The sequence below is a fragment of the Diplotaxodon limnothrissa genome, linkage group LG23 (genome assembly GCF_057381915.1).
Source record: "Diplotaxodon limnothrissa isolate DT_005_m linkage group LG23, D_limnothrissa_male_GT1.1, whole genome shotgun sequence".
Classification (NCBI taxonomy): domain Eukaryota; kingdom Metazoa; phylum Chordata; class Actinopteri; order Cichliformes; family Cichlidae; genus Diplotaxodon; species Diplotaxodon limnothrissa.
Genome location: NC_140617.1, coordinates 29,820,854 through 29,848,835, shown reverse-complemented (window position 1 = coordinate 29,848,835; position 27,982 = coordinate 29,820,854). Strand labels below are relative to the sequence as shown.

Here is a 27,982-nt window from a genome sequence, read left to right as displayed (position 1 = left end):
TCACCGGCAATGAGACAGCAAACACGGACGTGATACGACAACCTGAGATGGACTTAACGAGTACTTTTTACCACTACAAAGACGGATATTATTTAACACCGTCGTTCATTAAGAGCAGAAGGTGTCTCTGACTCATTTTTTGGTCTCTGAGGTGTAAAACGAGACTCGACGTCCGGGAGAAGGAATGGATGCGACGGCTGATTTCCTGCGACACGCACCGGCCAGCTAAGAGGCTTGCAGATTCGCGTTGAGGAGCGGTTGAGTGCAGCTGAATTTGCTCACGGTTTGCCTTATTTCTCCGTGCTTAAAGTGGCAGCAATATCCTCAAAAATACAGTCGTAATCGGGAGGGTGAAAGGATACACGAAGTTCCAGAGGAGCGTATCTAATCGACCCAGCGCAGCTTTAGCTAGCCAGCGGCTACCTGGATTTCGCATTCTGTTGATTTATTTTGTAATCGATTATAGTGTTGTTTTTATTGTCATGCAGCTTAGCTCCTGCAGAGTTAGGAAGAGGAACACCGCCTGCAAGCTTGGGTTTTAGCCTGACTGCAGCTGGGAGCGTTTGGCTTGTGTGTGTGTGTGTGTATGTGTGTTTGTTTGTTTTTCAAGGCACGTTAATCACGTGACTTTTTCACTTATGGCTCGCTATTTGCGCTAGCTAGTAGGCAGCGCAGCTTTTTGGCCTCGAGAAACTCTTTCAGCATAAAAATGCACCACCAAGACTTCCCCGGAGACCTGTCCGGGACCGGGAGCCGGAAAACCGCTTACCACTACAGGAGAGGCAGCAGCGGGGCGCCCCCAGCCTCCTCCGCTGCCGGTGTCAGCGCAGTGGACGACAATCCAACCCAGGTTGGATCCTCCTCTCCTGGACTCCACCATCAGCCTCAGTCCCAAGTGGCTGGAGCTCAGGTGAAGAAGAAAAGCGGCTTCCAGATCACAAGTGTCACTTCTGCTCAGATAAACGTTAGCGGCAACAACAGCTTGGCAGATGATACTGAGAGCTACGACGACATGGATGAGTCCCACACTGAGGACCTGTCCTCCTCTGACATGCTAGATGTGTCCGTGTCAAAGGCCACGGATACGGGTGTGCCGGAGAGGAGCTCCTCTGATGAGACTTTGAACAGCCTCCATGGAGTCGACACGCCTGGACTGGTGTCACCCAATGAGCCTCTCCAGCCTCATTCTATCCCACAGGGGTCTCAGCATCACCCCTCTATGGTAAACGGGACTGTGCATCATCAGTACTACCCTCAGCAGCACAGCCAGGCCCACCATCATCACTCTGACAGCTTAGGAGGAGGTGAAGCATCACTGCCAACACTTCCCATTGCTCCTTTGGCAAGCTCCAGCCCATCTATAGCTTCCAAAGTTGGTCTTAACCAGCCTCAGAGGCCACCAGCAGTGTTTGATAACACTAAAACTGCAGGGGGGGCAAGCCAGCCTGCAGCCTCTGTTGTTGGTGGGGCAGCCACTGATCCACTTGTACAAGGCAGTGTGAACATTTCTACTGTGTCGGCTGTTGCTGCTGCTCCAGGTTTTGATAACACTAACATGGGTGGGCAGGTGGCTCCTGTTGGTGGAGGAACTGGTCCATCTGCTGCTACTGCTCCTCCTCCCAGCACTCAGACTCACCACACCCAAACTCAGACAGCCACCGGCTCTCGCTTCAGGGTGGTCAAACTAGACACAAACTCGGAGCCGTTCCGCAAAGGGAGATGGACTTGCACAGAGTATTACGAAAAGGAGGTTCCTCATCCTCCTATGGCGGAGGCAGCAAAAGGTGCAGAGGTGGTTGCAGACCCTGAAGCAGGTAATGCTGGGATCAGTCCAGGTGTAGCTGCCGTACAGCTCCCTCACACCGTGCAGCCCTATCAGCCACCAAGCCAGGACTTCACTAGTCCACAAGCCATGCAGAGTCCACTGCTGGGACTGGCACAAACCACACCTGTAACCTATGTTTCACCTCAGGAGGTTGTTGTAGGGAAGCCAGCGGTTCCTGTCAGTATCCCTCCTGCATCACCACAGGTGACACCACAGACTGGTGTAAGCCAGCCTCCACTAGTAAAACCCCAGCAGCCCTATTCTGTGGATCCTCTACAGCCTCAGCCACAGGGAGGGTATCCTGCACCTCAGCTCCAAACGGGGGTCAGACAACCAGACTTTATTCAGCCCACCGCACCTTTCCAGACACAAGTCCAACCTCCACTGCCGCATGCCACGGCTATAGTCTCTGTGACGCCACTGTCAGGGGTCACGGTGCAGCAGCCCGTAAGCATTACCCAGCAGCTGCCCCATCATGGTCAGGTTGCCCCATCTGCTACAGCAACCATTGCCGCAGGACAGCCCCAGACCCTCCCAGCTCCACCTCAACCCCAGATTCGTCCACAGCCACAAACCCAACCCCATTCTGCTGGCACCATCACCATAGCACCCACCCACGGGACCCCCTACATGCCTCTGACTGCGCTGCAAGCTGATCTTCAGCCCATCCTCACGCCAGGCACAACCTTCACCCATGTTCCTGCCATAACAGCGTCCCAGCTGGAGGACGCCCAGAAGCTTCTGCTCCAGCACCAAGGTCTGCTCGGGCTGCCCAGGCTGGGGGCTGCAGCAGGTGGAGACGGCGTCGCAGAAGCTGGCAGTGCTGCTAGAACTCTGGCCCACATGGGGATGTCCGCTGAGGCCAGTGCCTTCATGGTGGCTGCAGGCCTGAGAACTCATCATGGTGAAGGAGAGGAGGACAGGTGAGGATGAATGGCTTGTGCTACCTAAACTGTTTGATTCTAATGTAAACTGTGAAGGTCTTTAATTAAACAAAAAGCTATTCTTGGTACATTGTAGGCAAAGCTGAGGTACAAACAAAATAAGTCTTTCCCATTCCTGTAATTTCTTTTTCCCCCCCACATCAGTGGTACACACTCTGGTCTTGTTGTTTAAATCAGAACTAGAAGTTCAGTGTCACATGTGCTTGATCCTGTGTCCCTTGAGGTGGTCCCCCTGACAGCTATCAACACACCAGACATCAGAAAAAAAAAAGCCGACTGGACACTGCTGCTGTAAAACATCAGTGGCTGCGGAGCTGCTGACTCACTGAGGTGCTTGTGACTCAGCAGATGCTGTAGCCTGTTCATCCCCCCACCCCCCATTTCTATCCATCTACTGGACACTTGTCCAGTTTTTTAGTCTGAGTTTCCTTTCCCTTCACTCTCCCCTTAGATTTAATCTTTTGTTAGACACCAGCTCTGTTGATATGTGCCATGATATGGAGAACTGTGCAGCAGTTTATTTATATGCACACATACCAAATGCTCATTTTCTAGAGTTAGTAGTTTCTAAAAAAAAAAAAAAGCAAGCTTTGTTTAAATTTAGTTGCTTCGGGGGGGACTTGACCCATTTGCGTAAAGTTGTGTTGCATAAATCTAAAAACTGTGGCGACAGAGAGAAACAGAATAGTGTCATGGAAGCATTCTTCTGTTACCATAGTGCTGCCCTGTGAGCTGGTTAAGCAGGAGATCCATGTTGTGAGTACCGTTAACCCCCCCTCCCCAGAGTGTAGAGGGCATTTGATGGACTGCCACCAGGCTCCACTGAAGACCACTAGGAGAAAAGGACAACATATTCTGTGGATGTTGTGGTGTTTTTGTAACCAACTGTTGGCAACAAATAGACTTTTTTTTTTTTTTTGCTTCCAAATTGTTAGCAGCAAAAGAGAGAATATTTAAAGCTGAATTCAGTTATCACGTCATGATTTCAGTTGTCTTCTTGGCGTTCGAGTTTAAGAAACAGAGAAACAAATGATTGCTGGCTTAATGTTGACGTAATCTCAGTAACGCTGAGCCACAGACAGAGCAGGACAGTGTTCGCTTGTGGAGGCTTTTGTCAGCAGTTCGTGGCACCCCATCAAGGCCGTGTGCAAGTGCGTTTCTGTCTGTCAGTCAGCTTCTTTTCTTGCCATGAATCAGCCACTGTCCTGCAGCAGCAGACTGTCTTGCTGTGTGTGTGTATCATCTTTGTTTATAGTCATTGTCCTGTCATGCTGCGATCAGGCTGTGTGTTTCTGTTACTGTCACAGCTTTCGTTCCACCCCCTCTGTCACAGTCTCTTTTCTTCCTGTTTCCTTTCTTTGTGAAAGCATCTGAGGTGATCTCTCTTCTCTTAGACACCAGGGCTTTTGTCTTTCCAATCCTAAGATGCTCCTTTCTTCTCTACAGGTTGTGACCTTAATGATGACTAACATTTGTACACATCCAGTTGTAGGTGTAGCTTTTCATGAAAAATAGGGTGGAAATTGTTGTCTGTGGCTGTTGGCTTATTGGAAACATGTCAGTGGCTATCGCTGAGGAAAAATAATTTCCAAAGAGTTTCAGAGGTCTCTTTCCACTTCCACCTCTGAATCGACACTAACTCATTATCCTGGGTGATCGGTTTCCTGTTGAGCCCAATCAGCCCTGTTCACACTCAATATTGTTGCTTCTGTGTGTCAGAGTCCAGATTGAGTCTTTAAAAGCCGTCACGTTGCAGCTGTCAGGAGGTCGAAAACGCTGGATCTAGCACAGCTGCGGACACGGACACTGCCAAGTTCTGAAACAAAGATGCAAGGGTGTGTCTGCAAAGGATCCTGCTCTCGTTTTTTTTTTTTTTTTTATATCTGCCCCTGTGATGTTAATTAGTAATATCACAGCAAGACCAGGGTCCTCCTCCCTAGGGCAGAATATCAGCTTGCTGTAATTGGACTTTGGGATATCAGAGTAGAAGGAAAACACTCATGACCTCACACAAACACACTTCTAGGTGACCGTGCACTTGCCGTCTGTGTCCTGCACACACGTTTCTCCATTTCTGTCAACAACACTGTGTAGAAGTGCGAATCTGCAGAGAAAGTGACTTTAGGAGTAGCCTCCTTTTCAACCTCTGCAGGTAGTTTCAACTCAGAGTGTACATGGTCTCCTGTGCAAATTTATTCCTTTTACTTCCTTTATGTATGATGCCGTATGTAAATATCTGTCATGTGCTCTTTTAGACTTTCAGCTGACTGAATGTCAAAGTTACCTGAGCTTTCGGTTTGCTTGCAGCACATTTTGCATGGATATTTACCCATATGACTTCATCCTCAGCTGTAAAAGCTAGAGGTGTGCTCTAGTGATTTATGGCCTGTAAACTTTTTACACAGCTTCTTTTTTCAGCTTTAGATTAGCAGCATTGTGTCTCATCTTGAAGCTTTCTTCTGTGTTTTACAACCCTTTTCAATGAAGTCCACATCCTTGGCAGCAGTTAAAACATTTGTTCATTGTTGGATTAATTCCACTATTATTATTGATCATTTTTAAGAGTCTTCATCTGATCTGATTCATGAGCATCAGAGTGTAGCTCTTCCTTCCTGTTTAAATGACTCCCTTTTAGATATTTTAGCAGAAAAGGGCCATATGAATTTGAGATGTTCGGCTTCTTAAAACCTCTTCAGGTCATAGAGATAATAAGCCACCTGTCAAGCTGTATTTGTAGTTATACTGGCTCGGCCTCATGATTCATGTTTGCTAATATTGGCACACCTGCTTTTAACTGACTTGTCATTCATAGCTAAGCTTTGACAAAGCAGAGGAAGTCCCCGATGGCTAAGATTAAACTTGACTGTAGCTGGCATCAAAGAGAAGTTGCTCTGGGTGCCCTTTTATTTCAGGGAAATCCAGCTGAGCACTCCCACAGTTACCAGGAGAAGGTCCAACAAGTCCAAAGCAAGTAATATGATGCTTTAAAAAAAAAAAATTACCTGGGAAAAGCAAATGTTACCAAAAAACCTCATACTGTTCTGTTAATGGCAATGGTATTAAGCTTTAAAACAGTCATAGTGCAGCACACATTTTTGCACCATGACTACTACAAACAAGCTGAGACAACAAATTAAAGAGTAAAATAGAAACTCATGCCTGACAGCATCAGACTCTCAGGTGTCCAGGAATGTTTTATTCTATTTTTGCATCTGGGTGTTGGATTTAAAGCTTTCAGTAATACTAGTTCCTAAATGAAACCTTTTGAGGTCTTGTTTTTTCCACGTAGAGCCTTTAGGGTGTTCAGTAGCATTTATGGTTTCATGCCAGTTGTACCTGTTGGAGCAGTGTGCTCAAGGTGAGTGACTTTTCCATTTATTTCTTTTTTTTTTTTTTGTGGTTAAGGCAAACCGACAGACACACCTGTGGCAAACTGTCTCAATGCCGGTGGTTCTCAAACTGTGGGGCAGGCAAACAACCAGGTGAAAAATGTGATGGGAATTCAGGGCTGTGTAATTGTGTTTTGATTTTGGAAAGTTTCTCAGGGGGAGATACAAAGTACACATTTAACCTTACTGCACACGGAGAGACATGGAGCAGACTTCTGATCAGATTTTGTAATTGATACCTTAGATTTGTCTACGAGAACGCTGAAGGGTAGTTTTTATTCAGTTATTGTCTTGTCTATCACATGGGGAAAAAAGTTAATGCCCATCACAGTTCTTCAAAATTACCCCACTACTGATTAAAATTTTTAAGGTGTGGGGCGGTCCTCATTTTCTGAGGAGGGCATGTCACCCAAAAAAAAGATCTGAAATGTGCTCAGTTCCTTTTACGTTCCCATCAGATGAAGGTTTTGCAGTAAGCCCCACCAGTACATAACTTTCCTCCATCACCTCATCAGACGCTTCTCCTCAACTTCAACAAGCATTCTGATCCAGCTTTTTATGAGATTGACCAGGTTTTTCTTAGAAAGGATGTTTGGCTTCCAGGTGCCTCTTCAGCTTTGTATAGCAATATGGTAGCATTTGCTAAAATTCATTGAAGCCACAAAATAGTAGCTTTCACTATAGTTTCTGCTGATAGTGTTATATCTCTTTATTTTAGGTGGTGAGTTATCTGCACTGGTAGTTAATTGTTAGCTTATGGATGGGTACCAAAGGATGGTAGTTTTGATTCGGCATTTGCATGCTTGCCTGTGTAAATTTATATCATTTGCACAACATGAATGCAGAAATACTTCCTTTATATACAATGCTGATATGTAAATGTCTGTCAAGTACTTATTTTAGGCTTTCAGCTGACTGAATGTCAAAGTTACCTGAGCTTTCAGTTTGCTTGCAGCAAATATTATGGGGATATTTCTTTATGAATTAATTCTCAATCAAGTGATTTACTGCCTATAAAACTTGCACATTCGCAGCTTTATATTAGCGACATTGTTTTGTAGTTTGATTGCAAGCATTTGGATTTCATTGAAAAAGGTATTTCATTGGTTATAGTAGAAGTTTTGCCAATACCAAAGTATTGACCGTTAGAAAGCAGCAGCTAATTTCATAGCATAATGCAGTTTAATTAAAGACAATGCGTGTGAAGAGGTGGTTTCGGTTAAGCAGGTTAACACCAGCAAGCTCCTCGCAGGTTGGCCTGCTTGAAGCTTTCCTGATCATTTCAGATAATACACCTTATGAAAATGAATTGCTCACAGCTGTTTTCAACAGGAGAGAGAGATGCCAGATGCTGGCAGCAGAGGTGCATAATATTGAAGGTTGAGATAGAAAGATGTAAAGTTTCATTGGTAACAAGGTCTGTCAAAGCTAGCATTAACTACTTTTATGTCATTATTTTACACCCACATATGGATAGCAGCACTGATAATAGTATTGATAAGTGTCATTGAGTAAATCAATAAAATCTGAATGATAGCCACCCCAGTAAAACTCATAAGGCAATAATACCCCCCCCCCCCCCCCCCCCCCCCACACACACACACACACGTTTTATTGTTCTCCTTACCATCAGTCAGAACTGTTTGATGTGAACTACTATAATTATGTAATATTGGTTTCCACATGGGAACCACTTTTTTTCTTGATAAACCAAGCTTCAGTTTTTCCCACGTGGAATGTTTGCTTTGATCAAGACAAACCTATGAAATCACAGATGTTTTCTGGCAAAAGATGGCTTTGTTTTGCAAGTGGAATCAAATGTTTTCAATGGTATTTGGGGTCATTTCTTTGAGGGAACACAAAGACTTTCATGAGGTCAAACTCAATGAGTTCACAAGCACAAGTTGTTCCCTCTTTACCATAGGTGTCAAACTCTAATTACATTTGGCCCGTGAAGCCATATCAAATTATTATTAGAGCTGGCCTACTGGTGTTATACAGCTAATATATATATTGTTTAGTATTAAGCTTTCCTTGTTCCATATTCAGTTTTTCAGCAAAACTTGTTTGAGTCCATAAGAAGAGATTCATTCTTAAATCTGGAGGAAGATTATTATTATTATTATTTTTTTCAATAAATATTAATGTTAGCCCGCGACTTTGTTCCAGTTTTGAATTTTGGCCCACTGTGTATTAGAGTTTGACACCCCTGCTCTATACAAATATGTCTGTGAAGTTTTGTGAAATCCTGCAGCAGAATTTGTCTTGAGTTGGCCAGCTTAAACCCTTTCCTGCAGGCGCCTCTCCAAGCACGCTCATCACAGGTGTATTATTTGAACTGTGAACTGCCGCAAGAGCTCAGCAGGTTTCCCTTTGAGTTGTCGTGGATGGTTAAGCTCTGCTTCAGGTTTACTGGGCGGCATCTCCTATCTGTCATGAGCGATAAGTCACACCTGAGGGCTGTTGTTTCTCCGGTAATTAGTTTTAACATCACGTTACGCTTCAGTAGAGACGTTGACTCAACTGTTGGTCTGCTCTGTTGTGCTGCTGCTGAACCACGAGGTGGCAGTGTGGGCTCATAAATGATCACAGCATTGAAACGTGGTTGTTTATGTAACTGTAATATGCTTGTAGAGTCACTGACCTAAAATATGCCTTACAGCTAAGCGGACACATCCCTCCTGCATGCAGTGTACAAACAAAATGAGCAGTTTAGGATCTTCTCTGTGCTTGCTGTCAGAAATCGGCATGTAATAACTGTTTGGACGGTTGCTGCATGCAGGGGTTGTTATGATTTATCCCAGGGAAGGGTTTGAAATGCACTGGAGGTTATTTCTGAGATGGATTTGCTCCTATAAGCATATTTGCATCAACTTGTCGCATAAATATGCATCCCCTTTGCCTCAGTGTAGAAACATTTTGTATATAGTTGCATTTGAAAGGCAGTAGATGAAGTTGTCATGGCACAGTGTAATTTTTCTGTGTGGTGACAAACCTAAATTCTGCACATTAATTTCAAGGTCATTGGGGATTTATATGCAGTGTAACCTGCACGCAAATGTCTGCTTTCTACATGCGCATTTGATTTTCTGTCATGTTTGAGACTAGGGCTGCCACAAACGATTATTTTGATAGTCGACTAGTCACCGATTATTTTTGCGATTAGTCGACTAATCAGATCATCATCCATTGGACGTAAAACTACAGCTTATTGCACCAGCAGCATCTGCTCTTATATAACTATCATTAGCTTACAGCTTTAAGTGTTTAAGGTCTGTGCTAACTAAAAATAAAGACAAGATGATAGTTTATTAAATTTTAATGAAATTTGCAGATTGTTTCGGTGAAGTTTAATAAACTCCTTGCTATCTAAAATATAACAGGACACTGGAGTATATTCTGGAGCATCTCACACTTCTGATAATCAGTTGTCTGCTTGACGTTTATTCAGCTGTGTAAAAACTATAACTTTAATCTCAGACAAACTGATTTACTCAGGAACAAATAAAATACTAAAAAAAAAAGCCAAACAACAACATTTTTAAGTTATCTAAGTGACTCATATATATTTAACCTGAGTAGCGAAAGACGGCGGTGGGTTTGAAAACGATTTGCGGGGAGTCCGGTGTTCTCACGGCGCTAGTGACCTAGCCCCCGGCTCGCTAACGAGCTAGTGGGTAACAGATGTCTCCGAAAACGTCGGAGCGCTTTTGAAAATATGTGGTGTCCTGATAAACTGAGCCGATATTTGAGGTTTACACAGCTACATTCTCACCTGAAAATATGTTAAACGTTTATTTTGTGACCCAGAAAGAATAATAAGAGTAACATTAAAACTAACTAACTGCCGCCATTGTTGGAAACTGCGCTGGGCCGCGCTATGAATTCTGGGACACAGCTGCTTCTTCTTCTTCTTCTTCAGGGTTTAACGGTAGCTGACATCCTTGTACATGCAATGCTGCCATCTTCTGTTTCAGTCCGTTATTACACTCTTAAATCCTGCCACTTATTCCTGCGTCTTTTGTGATCTTACAAAGCTTCAAACGACGCGTCGACTATTAAATCAGTCGTCGACGATTTTGATAGTCGACGTAATCGTGACTAGTCGACAAATCGTGGCAGCCCTATTTGAGACTGTGCTATCATCTCTGAAAGTGCATCTTTGTGCGTGCGTGTGTGTGTGTGTGTGTGTGTGTGTGTGTGTGTGTGCGTGTGCCTGCGTGTCCTGAGATCAAGATCAGAGTGTCCGCTGGCTCTGACGGGTTCTGTTTTGGGCAGCATGTGTTGGGGTTTTAGGGCAAACGAGTGTCACGTTTCTCCGCCTTGTGCCTTCATGCAGAGCTGCTCCTAAAGAAAGTCCCACACCATTGAGATCATAATGTGGGTCCATGCATGTAGAAGCGTGTTTATGGCTTGAGCTGCTGGCATGGTTTATGGTGCATGTATGTGTGAAGTTGTCGCTGTTTACAGGAGAGGGAGTTTATTGGAATGAGTGAGCTGCTGTTTTCCTCCAGGCTTTTGTACTGAACGGAAAAGATAAGCAGGGAGGTGCATTTATGATTTTAACTGGCTGTGTCACAATAACTGTGGTGTTTTTGTTTTTTTTTTTTCTTTTTAATTCTCTGGCTTTTCTCACACTGACCTAAGAAGTAAGAAATGTGATGATATTGAACATGAATCCATGCATTTATGGTAGGTAACTGAGCATATAGTAATTTCATATCCTCAGCGTAGCTAGGAAGTGGGAGACTGCTTGTACTACTGAAAGTTTTGTTTTTGCAAATGTAAAGAGGATCTACTTAAAAGTTTCCACATGCTCAAACTACATTCTTTAAGTTTAATTAAGGCTGATCTCCAGGGAAAAAAATTCTCTACTAAACCGTCCAAAATAACTATTCTTCTGACAACCCAAAGCACATGGCACATTTCTGAATTCATCTTCTATAGCCTAATGCATCTTCTTGGAATTTTCTTTTAAAGATACCCGTTATGGGGGGAAAAAAATCCTTATTTACTTAATCCCTTTCCCTTTATTCCATCCTTCTTCTGACTGGCTGCCCTTCACAAACAGAACGTTTGAACAGCAGGTGCGTGGGACTGGTGTGCATGAGATGACAAAGTCTCTGAGTAGTGAAAACCATCTGAAACAAAACATTTCAGAATGTGGAACTTTTAAAATCATGGCGTAGTATGCTCATAATGCCTGGCTTTCTAAATTATTTGAAAGGCTGATCCTTACAGCTTCACAAAGTAAACTCTGTAAGGAGTGTAACTAATCAGTACATTTTTACAAAGCCTCAAATATATCCCTCTAGATATACATGGGATTTCTGACTGTCCTTAGTTATTATTTTGCGAGTTGGTCATATTGGCTTTTAAAAATTTTTTTTTGAAAGCCACTTTATCATATAGCAAACAGTATATTAATGGGTGTATAAATCTAGTGTTTGTAAAGCTAATGTATAAAAATGTCTGAGACAAGAGGCCCAAGCAAGAAAACCTCTGTGGCACATGTTTGATTACAATTTATCTATAATTAATTATTGTTTTTATGTTTTATTTTTTTAACTCATCAACACTAAATAAATGAGAATAACCACAGACATGATTCTAGATTATTGGATACTAGCACATGGCCATGCTGCCTTATTGTTTGGCCTGTTTGTGGTGTTGGTAAACTGACACACTAAATCACCTGGAGAGACTAAAGACATGGTGTTGGATTTGGTTTATATGCTAAAAGTGGATCATTTTAGCCTGTTGCCAGGTTGGTGTGTAACCTTTGTGGTTATACATGAGAGCTCATTGTCATTGCGAAATTGAAAAAATGGGATGCTTTGATAAGGTGTTGTAGCAGCATCGAGGCTAAAATCGGGCCTTTTTCAGCCTTTTGATAGCTGGTTGCCAGGTAATGTGATGGCATCATAATATTAGCATCCTTCAGAGAGCTAAGCTGTAGTTTTTGTTAGTTTGTTTTTGTATTTGAACAACCAAACAGGCAAATAGATTCTGTGTTATAGTGAAAAAGTAATAGTAACAAAGTATAGAAATTAGGCGTATTTTTTTTATGCTTTAAGCTATAAGACCTGAGCTTATACACCTAGGTTTTTTTGTTTGATTGGGGGGTGATTTTAATCACAGTCTGATCACTTGATCTTGATTGGATCATTAACACAAAATAAACTTAGTTGTTGTTATGCATTTCTAGTTCATTGATTGCAGACTAGCATGCTTTAAGGCAGCATTAGCAGCTCTACATGGGTGTTTTGGTGATAGTAATGTGGAATATGATATTGGCGATGTTTGCATTGTGGTTTCAGTTTCAGTGCTGAGGAGTTTCTGTCCCAAAATAAACTTCGTGGGGAACCCGTGTGCTGTAGTTTGATATGGCTGTGTTTCTTCAGGGGGACTCTGTGCAGTCATTACCCTACACCTGCTCTCCTGAGCTTCTCCTTTCCAGTTTCTCTGGTCTGTTTTTGAACACCTTTCATTCTCACATGACAAGAACATGAGAATTGTAGCACCCATCCAAGAAAAACATTTCCCCCTGAAAGTGAAGCGGTAAAATCGTAATTGTGTGTGAAGCCTCTGCGGTTCTCATTGTTCAAACACATTAAATTCACTACGTGATGCCTGCTGACCACGGAGAGCTGCAAGCAAAGTTTCTCAACTGCTGGTGAGAAGATCTTTACTGTTACTGTAGTGACAAGCAAGCTCGCTGTGTTTCCACCGAGTGCTCGAACTTAAAACAAAACACTTACCCATATGACCGAGGCTTGGCAACATAACTTCCTCTATATTGTAATTGTGTCCAAGGTTGTCTAATATTTGGATGTATAATCATTTAACCCATGGATTATAGTGAGTAAAGTGTGCAGGGGAAGCATCATTCTGGGTACTTGGAAAAGCTTGGAAAAGCTTTTTAGTACTACAGAAATATAGTCAGGCTCATAAATATTTAAACACTGGCATTTCAGGTATTTCTTGTATACTCAACCACCACAGTGCGCTTGAAATTCAAGGTGTTTAACAAAAAAGTATTGCAACACCTCCTAGAATTACAGGCGTTGTTATAGACCTCCTACCTTCACAAGCTTTAGGGGTAAACTGTTGATTGACAATCGATTATTTAATTGTTCAATTTGAGCTCCGTTTGTTGGGAACTACACATTATCACCTTATTTTGAGTGTAACTAAATTTACAGACATTCTGTCGACCACATGATTACAAAAGTGATGTCTAAATTCCCTCATCGAGTCTTGTCATTCAACGTAATTTGAGAAATTTTTAAAACATTAAAGTGACGTCTCCCATATTTTCCTTATTTCTATTTGTTTGATGCGGGTAAGATTTATTGCAGAATGTCTTTTTCTTCTTCTTCACTGTGTCCAGTGGTATAGAATCTGGATTGACATGTTTATAAGATCAATTCTAAGTTTGCGCGTAGTCCCACCTCCAGTATTATGAATGGATAGTCATAGAGGCCTATCAACAAGTCAATGATCCCCTGGCAACTGCTGGTCAATGGTCAAAAATCTTGCCATCTCCTAGTTTGCATTGAAGACACGGACTTGTCTGGAACTCCTTGCTAACTGCTTGCGAAGTCTTAATCATTAGTTATTAGTAATCTCTGGCTCTCTTCCAGTGTGTGTCTGTTGTCCCGTCTTCCTCCCTTCACCTCTAACCGATCACAGCAGATGGCCGCCTCTCCCTGAGCCTGGTCCTGCTGGAGGTTTTTTCCTGTTAAAAGGGAGTTTTTCCTTTCCACTGTTGCCAAGTGCTTGCTCATAGTCAGCCATTTGATTGTTGGTGTTTTCTGTATTATTGTCGAATTTTTACGCTATAAAGCACCTTGTATTGTGAGTTGGCGCTACATTAATGAAACTTTATGTAACTTTATGTTGAAGAGTGCGACACAAACTGGTAACAAACTTTTATCATTAAAATTAGTCATGCCATTTGAAGCATGTTAGTTACAACTTTAAGTTACAACTAGTAATCACAGGGAGGCTTTTGGTGTGGCACCCTCTTGGCAGCTGATTTTAATTAGCAAACATTTCCAACCAGTTAAAGAATACACCTTTTTCGCCCTAGTGACTGTCAGGGGTTTTCTGACTGGTAGGTAGGCTTGTGTGACCGAGGGCACCTATTGCCCACAAACACAAAAAAACGAGCTACCCACATAACCTCATTCAAGGAGGTAAAATATGTAGATTACAGTTATGTGTATCACATTCGGTCTTACAGTCTCCTCCCTTGGCTGTTTCTGATTGTCTCCTTTTTTGGCAATTATTTATTGTTGCACTTACTCCTCCCAGCTTTATGGCAGATCATTATCTGTCAGATGGCAGATAATGATATCTCTTTTTTTTAATTTTTTTTCCCATGAGGAGAAGAGGGCACATCTGCACCATCACGAACTAGTCGCTCAGTCTACATCTCGCTGTCTTCCCTCCCTTTCCTGGACCATATGGCACTGAGGCTGGTTATGTAAGGCATTGCGTGCACGGCAGTGAGCTATTCTCTTTCGCTTCACTGATGCCATGAGACTTATTGGAGTTTTGTCTGTGTTTGGGCATAGATCAAGGCAGATTATCCTCTGCTGCAGACGGGTAGAATGGTGGCTTTCATCGCTACCTCTGCCCAGTCAGGTGTTCCACCCTTCAAAATACTAAAATGACTCGGTTGTCATTCCAAATTCAGTTCAAACACACCTTTGTTTTTTCCACATTTGGAAAAATTATCTGAGATGTCATCTGTTGCTGAGTAAAGGACAGAGTTAAAGCCTCCCAAACTGGATTCTGCCAGTCTGCATACATGACCTCAGACGCACACACAAACATGATGCACATGCCCAGGGAGACACACACAAGCTCACGCCTACCAAATGCTCGAGAAGAAGTGATGCGGAAGGAGGTGGGTGATGTGCAGCTTGGAGGACGGGAGAGATAAAGAGAGGGATGTAAGGGGAAAAAATGGAAGCAGAGGAATCTTACTTGAGGGATAAGCTGAATACCAAAGTGTGTGAATAATTCAATTTGAGCTTTTCTGAATGCTGCTGCTCTCTCTGGTCATTTTTGAGAGACACCCCCCCCCCCCCCCCCCCCCCCCCCAAAAAAAAAAAAACAGCAGCCGACAGCACTGTACATGACTCGTGCGTAATAAGCGAATGAATATTGCAGAAAACAGAGATTTGAGATAGAAAACTGTTCTTGAAGAACATTGAGAGAAAGAGCTGTGCAGCAAGTGTGATTTTTTTTTTATTTTTTATTTTTTTTATCGTGGTGGAAGCAAAACAGCACAAGTTAGAGGAAATTCATGACGATGTTTATGTGAAGCTAAATGTGAAGCTTGGTTTTGATCTTCTTTTGCTGCTGGTTCAGTCAATTTTGGTTGGAGAGAGACAAAACCTGCAGCAAAGAATATAGCACAAAAAAAGATGTAAACGCAGGGCGCGGAGCTGATGCATGAGAATCTGTGAGCTGTCGGCTTTCAGCACCGATTGTGTGTTCGTGTACGTGCCGTCGGGTGAGAAAGCCGATATCTCAACAATTCTGATGCGCCAGGTTCGCGCCCTGCGTTTACGTCTTTATGTGGAATCCGTTTATCTGCTCTCACTTACTGTTTTAGTTGCTTGGTGGTTGTTGAAATAGTTTTGAGGTTTAACCTCAGATTCCGGGGTTTCTGACAAAATACAATTACATTTAAAAGTCGATTCAGGATTTAATGAATTGATATCGCGTTATTCAAGCTACTCACCTCTCTCTATCCGCCTGCTCTTTCAAACGTATACACGGGAAGGACTACAAGAATATCTGGACCACAACCAATCAGAGAGGTCCTGGCCCTGACTATCTTAGATCGTGATATGGGCATAATGTGTCTGTTGTTGATAACGCAGAGACTTCCAGAGTTGCGGAGACCCTTTTTTTTTCTTTTTCTTTTTTTTTTCGCATAGGAGACCAAATTGGTCACACTGTAAAGCCCTGGTGTTGGTCGCCCAGCTCTGCTTCCTCTCAAACCACATAATAAAAATGAGGTGGAAGTGCTAGTTACACTCAGCTGGATGCTTTTATGAGGCAGAACATAGATAAACGGAAGTAAAATACACTAAAGGGCATTTATGTTGCTGTTGGTGCAGTTGGTTTCTCACTTTTCTACAGCATAAAGCTACTAAAGCCTAAAGACATCCTCTGCTTCGCTTGTTTTGGCATTTATCTCCATTTCTCTCTTCCTATTTCTGTACACTCTTCAGACACAGAACAGTGCTGCTCCTCTAGATTTACAGAATATTTAACGCTCCACGATTTTTATTTTTAATGGTCCCTATCCTGCAGATTAAATTGATACTGCCTGACTGTGCAGTTCCCAGTGTTGAACAGAAAAGCCCTAACACTCAATTCTGAAGCTAGGAGCCACAAACTGGGTGCGATAACAATCAAACTGAAGCAAGGTGTAAAACAAAACATTTTAGTTAACTGAAATATGAATTTAAACTAGGGCTAAGAGAAATATATTAAGTAACTGAAGCAATACAGAGCATAGGCGTGAGATGGTAACATGAAAAATGTAACTATTTAAAACTAAATACTTTTTAAACTACATGTAAATTGAAATAATCAAACCCAGTGTGGGAACTAAATGAAAATAAAAATGGGAGAAAATGCATTCAAATTAATTTAACCCCCCCAAAAGAAGCAAAACATTATATTTAGACTAATATATTTAACTAGGTGAACAACATAAACCCTGCATCATCTGCTACCACATTGTGGCAGCGCATCCACTCTTATGTAAGCTCCACAGGGTGTGGCAAACGATGTACCCCACCACTGTTTTGCCTTCTGCTCGGAGCTGTACAAAAAGGTGGACAACAGTGTTGGTCGAGTTCTGCTTGTATTGAATGAAGAGAAGGGTGAAGCTGTTGCAAAGGTGCGCTGCTAAAGCGTTAAATTGAGCACAGACTCCTGCTTGTTGTTTTGTGCAGCGTTTGGGACGTTACCTAACTAAGTCAGTCTCATAGCTTGATGCAGTTGCACAACAAGGTATCACCGCCAAAACTAAGAGGATTTTAATTTGCTATTAAAGTCCCTGAAACATCAGGGTCACATCAGTGTTACTACATTAGTTCTTATAGGCTGTAGTCTTCAGGGTCCAATATCTACAGTAACATACAGGTCAGACTTTTGTACAGGCCACACACAGAAGCTTTAGAGGAACTTGGATGCATAATGAATGAAAGCAGCCCATATGCGATGTCATGACGTCAAGGTCTGCCACAATTGGCTGAGCCAAGTCTGTTGCGGCACCAGTGATTGGCTGAAAGTAAAACTGCCTGAACATCAGTGAAGGCTTAACTCAGACCTTTTGTTCCAAGCGAGCATGCGTGCGAGCACACAATGTACAGCTATACAGCGTGAGCAGTAACGCTGGCCGTCTTGCATCGGTGCTTCAAGTCAAAAGTAATTGCACTGATTATTTCCGATACCAGCCAACTTCCAGCTGTTACTAGGATTAGTGGCACTGGCAGTTAAGGAAAGAAAAGATGATGTGACTTCCACCTAATGGGGTTAATAATTTCACTGTGTGCATCGAGTTGAATCCCACCAACAAACTCCCCAAGTGTGCCCTTTTTCCGCCATTTTGTGGCGCCCACGGCTCCTCGCCATCATCACTCTTCAGAGTTGCCCTTTTCCCTCTTTGTTCTCTACTTTTCTTCAAGTCAGCAACTCACAGAGCTGCTCTCTGTGCTGCTGATTGACCTGATTGACGATGTTGGCAACAACAATTGGGCTCAGTTTGTTGTTATTGTGGCCTTTGTTCAGACACTAGTGTAGACTTTGTATGTGCTTGTGTTTGTTTGAAGTATTTCCCCATCTCTTTTTTTTTTTTTTTTAATTTTGCTAGTGTGGAGGTACACGTGAGGCGTGCTATAGCTGAGACCCACACTCAGGGCACGTGTGCGACCACTGATGAGAGGTGGCAGCATGGCTAAAAATGTGAACGTTCTCCGCGAAATGAGTTGAAGAGTCGGTGCGGTGTGCGGGGAAGTGCCTGGTGTATTCAGGGCTTACCTCTCTTATCATCAAAGACAGGCTGTTACAGAAAAGATGAAAGGGAGACGAGGTGTAGAGCAAAGGGAGTGATTTAAAGACAGCCAGGAGAGTTCTTATGGGGGGTGCGTGGTCAAAAGTGGCTCATCCTATTGGACGGATCACCCTGATTTCTGCTGACAGTTTACATAACAACAGAAGAGGAGGTGACGTGACTCCTTACGCAGTGACATCACTGCCCACCCTCCTATGCTTTTGCTCCACGTACCCAATCATCTCAGCCTCTACTTGTAATTCAGGCCTAGTTAGGAGGCAAATCAGGAGGACGTAACACACTAAGGTGCACTCCTGTTGTGTACGCGCACACACTCCTCTCCTAGTCTCTGCTGCTGGTCAGACGCCCCTATGTGAAGCTCCCACAGCTGAAGGGAGTGAGGGGGTCGGGCCCAAAGGACATAGGTCAGGAGGACAGAGGAGGGGGTGCGGTTGTAGTGTTGGTGGCAGTGGTGTTTGTTTTGGGGACACTTTGGTGGGGAAGTGGGTTTGCATCAATGAGAGACAAGGGGCTGGCCAGGGCAGGAGCAGCAGAGCAGGACAGGGACGGAATGGCCCTGAAGCTGCTCTTCTGGGAGCTGGAGAAGCATCTGAAGAGGTAACGATAGCTGTGGTTTTGTCACATTGTCAGAGGACTTGCAGCGGCTAGGTGGGGTTAAATCCAGGCCGATGGCAGCGGGGCTGTGCGGTGATGTGTCTGTGTGCTGTTGTTGATCTTGTGGTGCAGTTTCCAGTATAAACGTGCATCAGCGTGTGAATGTGTTTCCCACTTCTACCTGCAGCAAAGGCCGCTTAAACTCCAGCTGCCAATTTGTTCAGTGACAATGCGGGCTTGCTTCTACATGTGCACGTTCCCCTCGACTGTGAGAGCACGAGGGCGTGACTGGCTGTAGCTGCTTTGTCTTTGTCATTTTTCCCTCCAGTCCAAACTGTCAGTGATAAGCACTGTGTTAAAGTCACTCTAATGAGCCACTCAACACGACCAGACCCCAATAAAATATTTGCATAACAATCTTTTTTAGTAGATAAATTGCCTTACTTTTTATAGTGGGCGTGCAGCCCCCTCACCTCCCCATTGTTTTCTTTTTATAAGCAGATATCACCGCAGCATGTGATGATGCTTCTTAGGATGTGAAGTGTGCTAAAGGGGGGAAAGCAGAAGTAACTGGAGATGTTATTTTTCCGACTTCTCTAAAATCACTAGATCCTATCAAAGTTCCTTCATCAGAGCCACCACAGTCAATGCCGGAGCCAGAGGAAGTGAAACACAAAGATATTAGCAGGCCACAGGCCTTGTCGTCCTCCTCCTCCCCAGAGAGGGGTCTGATCTCCAACCTTCAACACTCCCTTGTTTAAACACGGCTATTTTTTTAATGAATATCCCAGCCAGGGACTGATATAACCCAACTAAAGTGCTTAAAAGGTGCAGATTGTTCCAAGCTCTGATTACAGTCTCTTACATGCGTGCAGTCAGTCAATGAAATTCAAACCGAAAACCACAACACGAATGCCAGGACAGTAACGGCTTCTTTTTTTTCATGCTTTGTTTCCAGTAAATTTACTTCCTTTATTTTATGTCCACTCCTCCATACCGTAAAAATCACACGGTTAAATAATCTGATTGACCATTTAAGGAAAATATTGATCCTATTGGAGAGGTTTGTGCTTTTGTAGTGATCTGAAATATAATTATCACAGTATGGTGGTTTTTCTTTTGTTTTGTTTTGTTTTGTTAATTTATTACTGCATAACATTTTAGTTTTCCAAGGTGGAATATTAAAAAAGAAACTAAATATTTACATTTGAAATTGAGACATTTCTATTTTTCTTTTTCTTTTTTTTCTTTTTCTTTTTTAAAGGAAAAAAAATCCATGATCATATATAGATGATGATGATGATGTATGGAGGGTTAATTTGAGAGTCATTGCCATTTTTTCCCACTAATCTTGTTCCACCAGTGCTGAAAGCAAATAATGGTTAATTAATTTATAATTTAAAAAAGTAAATCTGGGGGCTGGACAAAAATAAATAACTCCTTAATTAATGAGAGATAAGATGTCAGCTCTGCAGTTTTCCTATGCCTCATTTAATGTTTTGTTTTACTCGTAATAGTAGTAGTATTACACAGTTGTAATTGATATGTTTCAGGTAGAGTTGCTTTATTAATTTAAACTGGAATAATATATATTTAATGTGATTACACATTGTATTTCCCAATAATTACATAAAAAATGTTTTTTAAAAAAAGTCAAACCATCCAGTTGTTTAAATGAAATTAGAACGAAATTAATCAGGAAACTATTGAAGTTTGTTTCCACCACTGGAAAAAAAAACCCTAAACAAATTTAAAACAAAACAAAACAAAGAAATAAGTCAAAATTTTAAGAATTCTTCTATGAAGAAAAATAAATGAGAAAATCTGTGGCAGCAACAAACAGCAAAGTGCCGAATTTGGGTTAACACCCATTCGTTTCTGTTTAATGATTAACAGTTAATGAAATTCAGTGCTGAGCTTTCCTCCAGCTGAATCGTTGTTCTGGCAAAAGAAGAGCAGGAGGGAGTTTATAAATAATCTGCAACAACGCCTCCTCGCTAACAAAGAAGAGAGGGTGGTCCAGTGTGACTGTACAGCAGAGTGCATCCACATATCAAACAGGCCTGGAGAGGAGAAAAAGCTGCTGCACTGTTTGGTATGAAACATGAAAACCACTCGGCAGACTTTCAGGCTTTGTGTTTATAATTATCTTTGACATCTGGCCAGTGCCAAGGTTGGCTTTTACCTGCTTTTAGGGTCAACTCCTGGTCAGTTTGATAACATTTGCTCAAAGCCCATGGTAGTGCCAGTAATGCATTCAATGTATGAGTGGCTTTAATACACGACTTACACCCAATAGGGGGCGACATTGTTTTACATAACAGCTTCTGAAGGTTTGCCATACCTGCATTACATTTTTATCCTGTGTATGATGTGAGAAAGCAAAAAAAGGCTTGTTGTGTCTGAACAGCTGCCCTGTTGTGTGACCCTCTTTTAGCGGTGGCAAACATAAGGCTCCGGTGCAAGAATCTGCCCACTAGTGACTCCAATCTGTCCCACTGGTCAGTTTTGGAAAATGTGAAGAAGGGGCATAAATCTTAGATCTTTAACTGTATTTTTACAACTTTTGCAGCTTTTACTACTGATAAAGACCTTCCCCATGGTCAGTCATACTACACGAAAGCAAATAAAGTACATAAATAACAACTAAGTAAATAAACAAGTAGATGATGAAAAGTTTTTGCTTTTTCTCTACACTTTTTTTTTCACTAAAATTTTCATCTATTGTAAAAATACATGGGTTTTTTCAGTTTTTTATTATTTTATGTATTTTATGATCACAGGACAGTCTGCACAATAAGCTAACAGAAACTTTACTGTCATTTTAAAATATTTATTTCCTTCAGTTTAAGCCAAGAGTCATGCTGACACACTTCTGCCATTAAATATAACAGTGTTTCTTTATCATGTAGAAAAACTAAGTTGAACTGGTCAAGTTACATTTACTAAAATGATTTTGTGAACTTGGAAAACTAACGAAAATAAAACATAATATGGAGGAAATACTCGTTTTAGTATTTGTTAGTCTGGTTAAAAAAATATTACAACTTGCCTGATGATTGACAAACATGATTAATAACAATTTGGACGTCTGCTTTACTGAGTCAACTGCTTTCAAGAAGTTTGTTTTTATTGTAATATTTGTACTGATTTTCCTCAAACTTACGTGGGACATATTTCTTCCATACAATAAGAAGTCATAATCAGTCAAAGTGAAATAAAAAATAAAAGCTAATTAGAAAACACAACTGTAATAACTCTTGAGGTGTGACAGGCAAAACAGGGATGTTCTTGTTTTATTTAGTGAGCCACCTACAGCCCAGTTTGATATCAATGGGAGCCGGACCAGTAACAAAAAAAAAAAAGAAAAAAGAACTATCAGTGTACAAACATTCAATTACACATTTAATCTCCAAGATATCTCAATGTAAGATAAAGTAGTGCAGTTTAAACATCACGCCCCAGTTTTTTAATATGATAAAAAAAAATTCTGCTTGAGTAAATAGGAGACATGAGTCAGCGTGACTCTGGGCTTATATTGTAAGATATGGGTAAAATTACAGAAAAGGTTCTGATGGACTATTTTTTTTTTAAATTATAAAACACAAGGTTTTTGTTTTAAAAGGACAGAAAAATGTCCCATCTACATTTCTACTGTAGATAGTGGGGGTGGGGAACGCAGTAATTTTCTGTCATTATGTTTTTTAATATATTAAGTAATTACTCTTTCGTAGCATAAATAGCCATGGGGGAGGTCTTTATCAGCAAGAAGCTGTAAAAAAACAACAAAACAAAAAACATTAAAAGTCCAAATATGCCTGTCCTACTTCACGTTATCCAAAACCATCCGTTAGTCCGTATTGGAGTCTTTGTCGGGCCGATTCTGGGTCCCCGGGCCTCATGTTTGACACCCCCTGAGATAGCTTAAAAAAAAAAATATATATATATATATGTGTGTCGCATATATTGTTATAAGCAGCTTCCTCTCCGCCAATCAGGCGCCAGCCAGCCGCATGTGTTATGCAAATGAGCTATCTCGTCTTCCAATCAGCGGGCTGCTGGAGCTGTTTTCCCGCATGCATCAGGGAGAGAGGGAGCGGAGCTGCAGCCCGCCGCTTTCAGTCTTTGTGTGCTCTCTCCCGGCCGGTCGCCCGGAGAGCTGTGGCAGCACCCGGCTCTCAATAATGCGCTGTTTTTTCTACTTTTATACCGCCGGAGTCCAACTTTGTACACACGATGCGTCGCCTGCGGGGCTTTTAATGGACGGGATAGCATGAGCTCCCAGTGCTACCCGGTGGCGATGGACCTTGGCGTTTGTCAACTGAGGAATTTCTCGATTTCGTTTCTGTCCTCTGCGCTTGGGAAGGAGAGTGCATCAGTCAGGGTTGACAATAGGTAAATGTCAGCACTCTGTCTTTGAGGCTGTAAGCAGAAAATTAGAAGGGGGGGAAGGTGCCTTTGCAGACTTCTTAAAATCCCTCTCAGCGCTGTCTTTAAGGGGAGAAGGAGAAAAACAACAGCCGCAGTGGTCACAGCTAATGTTGCATCATCATCATCATCATCAAACAGGTTTTCCTCTCTCTGTCTTGCAGCTCCTCGGGTGCAAGTGTGGTGGCCATCGACAACAAGATCGAGCAAGCAATGGTAGGTGACACTTTGTACCCCTTTAAAAAATGTATTTATTTTTAAACCATCTGCAGTATGCTTTCTGCACGTACTTGCAGCCCTGTGGTGTTATGTAACCCGAGCACCTACAGCGGTAAACTGTGCCCCTCCTGCCTTTTTATTTTCGCGTTTTCTTGCACTGCATGCAGTGTAGTGAGCACAGAGCGCTGGAAACTGGAAAGAGCTTTCTAGAAATTAAGATGCAGATGCGTCGGAAGGGGGTTTTTTTTGGTTTTGTTTTTTGCGCACTAGGGCACCTGCGGGTTTGCGGGGAAGCTTTCTGCTCTGTCGCGATTTGTCCCGATGACCCTCGAGCTCTCTGGTAGCTCAGTTTGAGTCGGGCTAAGGATTCACACGCCGCCCCCACCCCCTCCCCCCCAAATACATCTACATACGCCCCTTCTCTCTCTAGTTTCCAAGTGTTGCTAGGCAAGCAGGAGCCTCCCCTCCGCGCGGTATAAATAACTCGGCCGCTGATTGGCTCCTCCCACTCCGGTGCAGGAACATTTTGTTCCCTAGTTGCTACATATCAGGGCAGGGGGGAGGAGGAAGGAGGGTCCACCAAGGATGCTCAGATTATTAAACCCAAATCCCCCTTCAGCTCTGTTCTGCCTTCATCATCACCGTCATCGTCGTCATGGGAATAATCTGTGAAGCTGTTTCTGCAGGAGTTCATGTCGCCCTTGTTTTCCTCGTGCTGCTGAGACAGCTGGCATGCCCCTGCAAGACTCATGCTAATTTAGCCTTTGCTGTGTTACCCATTTCCCCCAGCAGCCTGTCAATGTCTGCTTGTTTTTATTCTGCAGAAATTACTCAAATTACATTTGTGCATTGTGCATTGCAAGTGCATTGTGCAAGCTTGCCGACTAACCCTTTTGCTTATAAAAAGTCTTAAATATTGAACAAAACATGCATAAATATTTACCTCACAGTGATGTAAAGTAGAGGAAAATGGCGTTTAGTCATATTGGAAATGCCAAATCGTGGCAGGTGCACGGAGGAAAAACTTTGTAGTCTACTCATGGGTTTCTTCTTTTAGTATGTTTTATAAAATGTCAACAAAAATGCGAAACCTGACTGTAGGGGAAATCTAAATGTAACCATTTAAAGCCTGAAAAATAATTGCCAGAAAATTTGTTTATTGAACCTTATGACAGTTTATTTTCATTAATTAAATATTCATTTAAATGTATGGATTTTAATTTGTCATATTTGCAAAAAAAATGGATGTAACAATCTATTGCTTCAAACTGTATTGTGCAAATTATTCAGTTTTTTTGGAGCCGTGCACCTCTGACACATCCATATCACACTGATGTAGACGTGTCAAACTGTGTAACACGTGATTTTGAAAGGGGTTAAGGAGCCTCAAATAGTACAGTTTGAGTTTTAATTTAGCTTAAAAACTACGATAATTGTTGCTAGCTTAGCTTTCTGTTGAACAACCAGCCAGTAAACATTCAATAATTTCACTTCTGACTGGAAATATAAAGTTGAAAGAAGCACATTTGTAATTGTTGTCGTCATTGTGTAAGGAGCCCAGTGCCGCTGTATTATTTACTCATTCTTTATCCCCCACCCTCTTCCTCCAGGATCTGGTGAAGAGCCACCTGATGTACGCCGTGCGCGAGGAGGTGGAGGTGTTGAAGGAGCAGATCAAAGAGCTAATCGAGCGCAACACTCAGCTGGAGCAGGAGAACAATCTGCTCAAGACCCTGGCCAGCCCCGAGCAGATGGCTCAGTTCCAGGCTCAAGTCCAGACTGGTGGCTCCCCGACCGGCACCGCCCAACCTCCGGTCCCGGCTGGCCCCTCCACGCAGAGCTCCGGCACATCTGCGTAACCCAGACATTGGAGAGCCCTCTGACGATGAGAGACCGGGGGGATGGAAGAAAGAAGATGAGAAGGAGGAGGAGAAAGGAGTCTCGTCATACTGTGAACAGACTCTAGCATTAAGACTCTGCCAGTGTTTGGAGGAGCACACACTCGGGCTCAGCCGGAGGATGAACCACTCTCTTTTGTTGCACATTTTATTTAACTGACTTTGGAGTCACACCGATGTGTAATGTGTAAGTGTGTGTGCGTCTGCGTGCGCGTCTTTGCCTCGTTTCTGACTTTTAACCACCCGCTTCAGACAATCCTCATTGTCATGCTGGTTGTTGTTGTAATCATCATCATGGTGACAACAACAATGTGGGGAAAGGGACAGAGCTAACAGGAACCGACCCTGCCGCCATCTTCAGGGCCGCTAAAAAAAAAAAAAAAAAAAGAGGGCGGGAGGAGTTAACCAAGGGCCCGGCCAATCAAAGAAGCAGGCTCTTGTCAGTGCCGTTGAATACGTTGCGGTGTGACCCCCTCCCCACTGAAAACATGTGCCATCGTCCCCTACCCCGCCTTGCCGCACCCTGACTGTCCATCAGCGCACAGTGTTTTTTTTTGTTTGTTTTTTTTAATTCAACATCTTCCTGTTTTCCTGTTGCACTTTTTTTTTCCAAGCGGACTTTTAACGGATGACCGAAGATTCATACAACCCACCCTCAATCCGGGAAAGTCCCAGATCTCTGAGGATCACCAGTCTTGACATTCTTCAAGGGGAGGATGGTCATAAAATCTATGAATTAAATATCAGCTGCTTCTCATTGTTCACTTTGAGAACTGAGTTTGAGGTCCACGTTGCCCACCCTTGACACCCCCTCCTTGTTCTTTCTCAGACAACGCATTAAAGATTTATGCAGGGGATCAATGTTTTTTGGCGTTTTTTTAAGGAGGGCTGGGAGAAGCTTGTTTTGTCTGTCCTATTAATTTTGTTTTGGCTCTTGTTAATGTAATAATGTCCAAGTGATCTGTAAAAATAAATGGCAGGAAGGCAGTTTGATAGGACATGACTGTTTCTAGCTAGTGATCTTTGTATAGGTGAAAATTTTCCAGTTCAACTCTGCCAAGTGCCTGGTTTCCAACCATAGATACATATATAGAAGCCTTTTTGTTGTTGTTGTTCTACTATTTTGTATATATATCTATGGTATGGCCAGGTTTTTCTCTGATCTACCTGTGATGTCATTACTCAGGGTGGCAACAGAAGAGGACCTTTTACCTCCACACTAAGATGCTGTCTCTCCTGTGGTGACACACGGCCTTGTACTGTATCTGCCGTTGCTTCAAACTCACTCGCTCAAATGTTCTGGACTCTTTAACCATTTGGAGACGTGTGTAGTTTTAGTTTTTTTTGTTTTGTTTTGTTTAAATAAATCTTAGCATTTTTTTTTTATTATTATTATTATTTTTTTTTTTTTTTGTACAGCCAAGTGTTTGAGTTGCTCAGTGCAACTGGAGCGCTGAACACAATAATGAGACATCTGGCTTAAAAAAAAGAAAGAAAAGGAAAATGCCCAGCAGCAGAAGTATGTTGATGTTTTGTGCATGTTCCTCAGCCCATCACAAATGTGACGTTACAATTGCACTAGACAGTTGCACCTCAAATAAAAAAAGAAAAACATGACAAAACTGGGAATGTTTTTTTGTTTGTTTGTTTTAAGTCATAAATTTATCATATGTTTACATCTTTTCTCCTCTGGAAGCTGAAAAATTATAGGTATTAGAAAAATGGTAATTTATAAATATTTATGGCTTCCCAGTTTACAACATGAATGGCTGGCTCTGCCAAACCTCCGTGCGCATGCGCAAGTGAGTCTACTACGTAAATATTTATATATTACACGGGTGTCTCATTGGTTCCATATGGCCGAGCCTCCCCAACAGAACCTTATGGTCGGCCCGCCCATCCGCCCGAGAACGTGCAAAGGGGGAGCGAGCAGGAAAAATGTAGAACGACGGCTGAGGAGCCGAAGATGGCGAGTTTGACACTGAAACGTGTTACAACGGAGGTCCCGCCCCGTTTTTAGTGCATTATATTTAAACGGGTAAAATCAGCCGTTAGTTTCATTTTGCAGGGAAAGTTGAGACTTATAAAATGCTTGAACAGTATGAATGTGTAGTTTTGCGGGTAAAGATTAGCTGCCACAGTGCGTGATATATTTATTCAGAGCCAGAGATTTTAGAAGTAAGAAATCAGAAAAAGACGAACATAATTTCTCCTGTTCAATCAGGCCAAAGCCACACCCAGAATCATTAACGTGTGCAGTTGTGCAGTAAAACTGGTCATTAATATTTATGACTGCTTGTCAATGAAAGTCAATAAAATCACCTGTATTATTTATTAAAATAGGACCATGCTCTGTTGACTTTTACTAATGGTGAGCTGTTTATATGTTAAGGTAAAGGTTTGATGGAAGGACATTAAAGTATAGGAAGTGCAAAACATAAGGTTAAAAGGAGCATCACTGAGAATTATGTGTAACCAAATGTTGCTGTTTAAGTGGGGCTACACAGCATCTTTATTCCTTGTCCCCCTGTCCCACTTCTTGAGACAATGTCCCACATTTTGACTGGGGCTCTGCA

General features: G+C 42.4%; 1 protein-coding gene across 1 annotated transcript; it reads left to right on the top strand.

Moving 5' to 3' along the window:
• The first annotated feature begins 1 nt into the window (after position 1).
• Positions 2-27,023, top strand: LOC146608296 (TSC22 domain family protein 1). The gene is made up of 3 exons (XM_085347390.1): positions 2-2,748; positions 23,454-23,505; positions 25,119-27,023. The coding sequence occupies exons 1-3, from the start codon at positions 710-712 to the stop codon at positions 25,365-25,367; spliced, it is 2,340 nt and encodes a 779-aa protein (XP_085203516.1). The 5' UTR covers positions 2-709; the 3' UTR covers positions 25,368-27,023.
• Positions 27,024-27,982: the final 959 nt, after the last annotated feature.

What these genes read in the sequence shown, in the direction of transcription:
- LOC146608296 (XM_085347390.1), top strand. Translation starts at nt 710, where the DNA reads ATGCACCACCAAGACTTCCCCGGAGACCTGTCCGGGACCGGGAGCCGG. An exon ending in GGTGAAGGAGAGGAGGACAG is followed by an intron (nt 2,749 to 23,453) that starts GTGAGGATGAAT and finishes TCTGTCTTGCAG; the next exon opens with CTCCTCGGGTGCAAGTGTGG. An exon ending in ACAAGATCGAGCAAGCAATG is followed by an intron (nt 23,506 to 25,118) that starts GTAGGTGACACT and finishes CTCTTCCTCCAG; the next exon opens with GATCTGGTGAAGAGCCACCT.